The sequence below is a fragment of the Suricata suricatta genome, chromosome 4 (genome assembly GCF_006229205.1).
Source record: "Suricata suricatta isolate VVHF042 chromosome 4, meerkat_22Aug2017_6uvM2_HiC, whole genome shotgun sequence".
NCBI lineage: Eukaryota > Metazoa > Chordata > Mammalia > Carnivora > Herpestidae > Suricata > Suricata suricatta.
Window position 1 is genome coordinate 150288466 of NC_043703.1, and position 1483 is coordinate 150289948.

The 1483-nt window shown below is 66.7% G+C and overlaps 1 protein-coding gene across 1 annotated transcript in view; it reads left to right on the top strand.

Annotated features, from left to right (window-relative positions):
- Positions 1–998: 998 nt before the first annotated feature.
- Positions 999–1483, top strand: part of SDC1 (syndecan 1) — a 23805-nt gene continuing 23320 nt past the window's right edge. Inside the window, exon 1 of the mRNA XM_029938246.1 lies at positions 999–1359. Within this exon, the coding sequence (XP_029794106.1) occupies positions 1294–1359 (66 nt within the window). The 5' untranslated portion in view covers positions 999–1293. The remainder of the gene's footprint in view (positions 1360–1483) is intronic.

Below are 1483 nucleotides of genomic sequence, written 5' to 3' on the forward strand. Positions count from 1 at the left end.
CCTGGTTCCCAGTTCAGGCCAGCTGAGGCCTGCCCTGCCCACTACTTGCAGAATGTGGGTGAGGAGGACGCCATCTTTGGTCTCCAGGCCCAGGTACGAAGGTCACTTGGCACCATCTCTCCTGCCTACCAGTCTGCTGGCAGGGCCTGGCAGCTTCTTCCCCTTTTCCCTCAAGGCCATTTGCGCGACACCCAGACGCCTTCTCATAGCCTTCCCGCACAGAGGGGGCTGCTGGAAACACTGAGGTCTAGGGCGTCTTAGGGAATCACCAAGCGGCGCTCCTCAGCTCCGCGGGCTGGAGGAGGTTTATTTTTCCTTTTGGCTCAGAAGATGGAGAGGGCAGTCTTCGATTGAGACTCAGAAAACTTTTTCTTTTTTTTTTCAGCCCATCCTGAGCATGTACCCCTGTTAAAGTATGGCCCCAAGTTTCCAGCACTTTCTGGCGTGCGTGCAGAACGCGAGGGCCTGTGGGAACCTGTTCTTGGGGACGTGAGGACGCAGGGACCCCTTCGGCAGGCAGCCAAAGGAGAGGCGGGGGAGGTCTCCATCGGTTTGAGGCCCCATCACCTCGAGACCCCCGCACAGCCCGCAAAGCGTTCCTGGCGCCGCTGGGATTCCGGGAGTCGAACGCACCTGGAGGACGTTGGGTGCCCACGTCCAGAGGGCGCTGTAGATTGGCGCCCACAGTCGAAGGCCGACGCCCGCTCCTCCCGCCCTTCTCACGGGCAGCGCCCCAATATAGTGGGGCAGGGCGGAAGGGGGTGCGCCCCGACCCCGCCACCCGGGAGCAGCAGGGTTGAATCGCCAGCACAACCGCTTGTGGGAACCACAGCTCCCGACGAAGACGAGGTTCGGCGCTGCCGTGCGAGAGGGGCGGGGCGAGCGCGGGGCCAGGACGCCGGGGTGGGACTTTCCAAGGGGCGGGGCTGGATGGCTGAGGGGGCGGGGTCCTAGGGGGTGGGGACTGGGGCTGGCCCCGAGACTAGGCGAGCTGGGGGTGGGGGGCTAGTTTTTGCAACGGCTAAGGGCCTGTGGGTTTATTATAAGGCGGAGCTCCGCGGGAGACGTGAGGGCTGGAGCCTAGCCGGGCGGAGAGGAATCCAGAGGTAGAGAGCGGACTGTAGCCGGCGGATTCCGCAGCCCTCGCCAGAGACAGCCGCGCGCGGGGCATTGCCCGAGGGTGCAGCGCGCAAAGACCCGGCGGAGCCTGTCCGGAGCCCCGCGCAGTCCGTACCGCGCGGCGTCGCTCAGATCCCCGCATCCCGCAGCGCTCCCGCCGCCGGTCCGGGCAGCATGAGGCGCGCTGCGCTCTGGCTCTGGCTCTGCGCGCTGGCGCTGCGCCTGCAGCCGGCTCTCCCGGTGAGTGCGGTCCGCGGACGGGCGGGGAGCGGCGGGAAGCCGGTGCTTGCAGAGTCGCGGATGCCGCCAGCGGCACGTGGAGGGGGAGGGGAAGAGGGGACTTGCCTTCCCGCGCTAGCCCGGC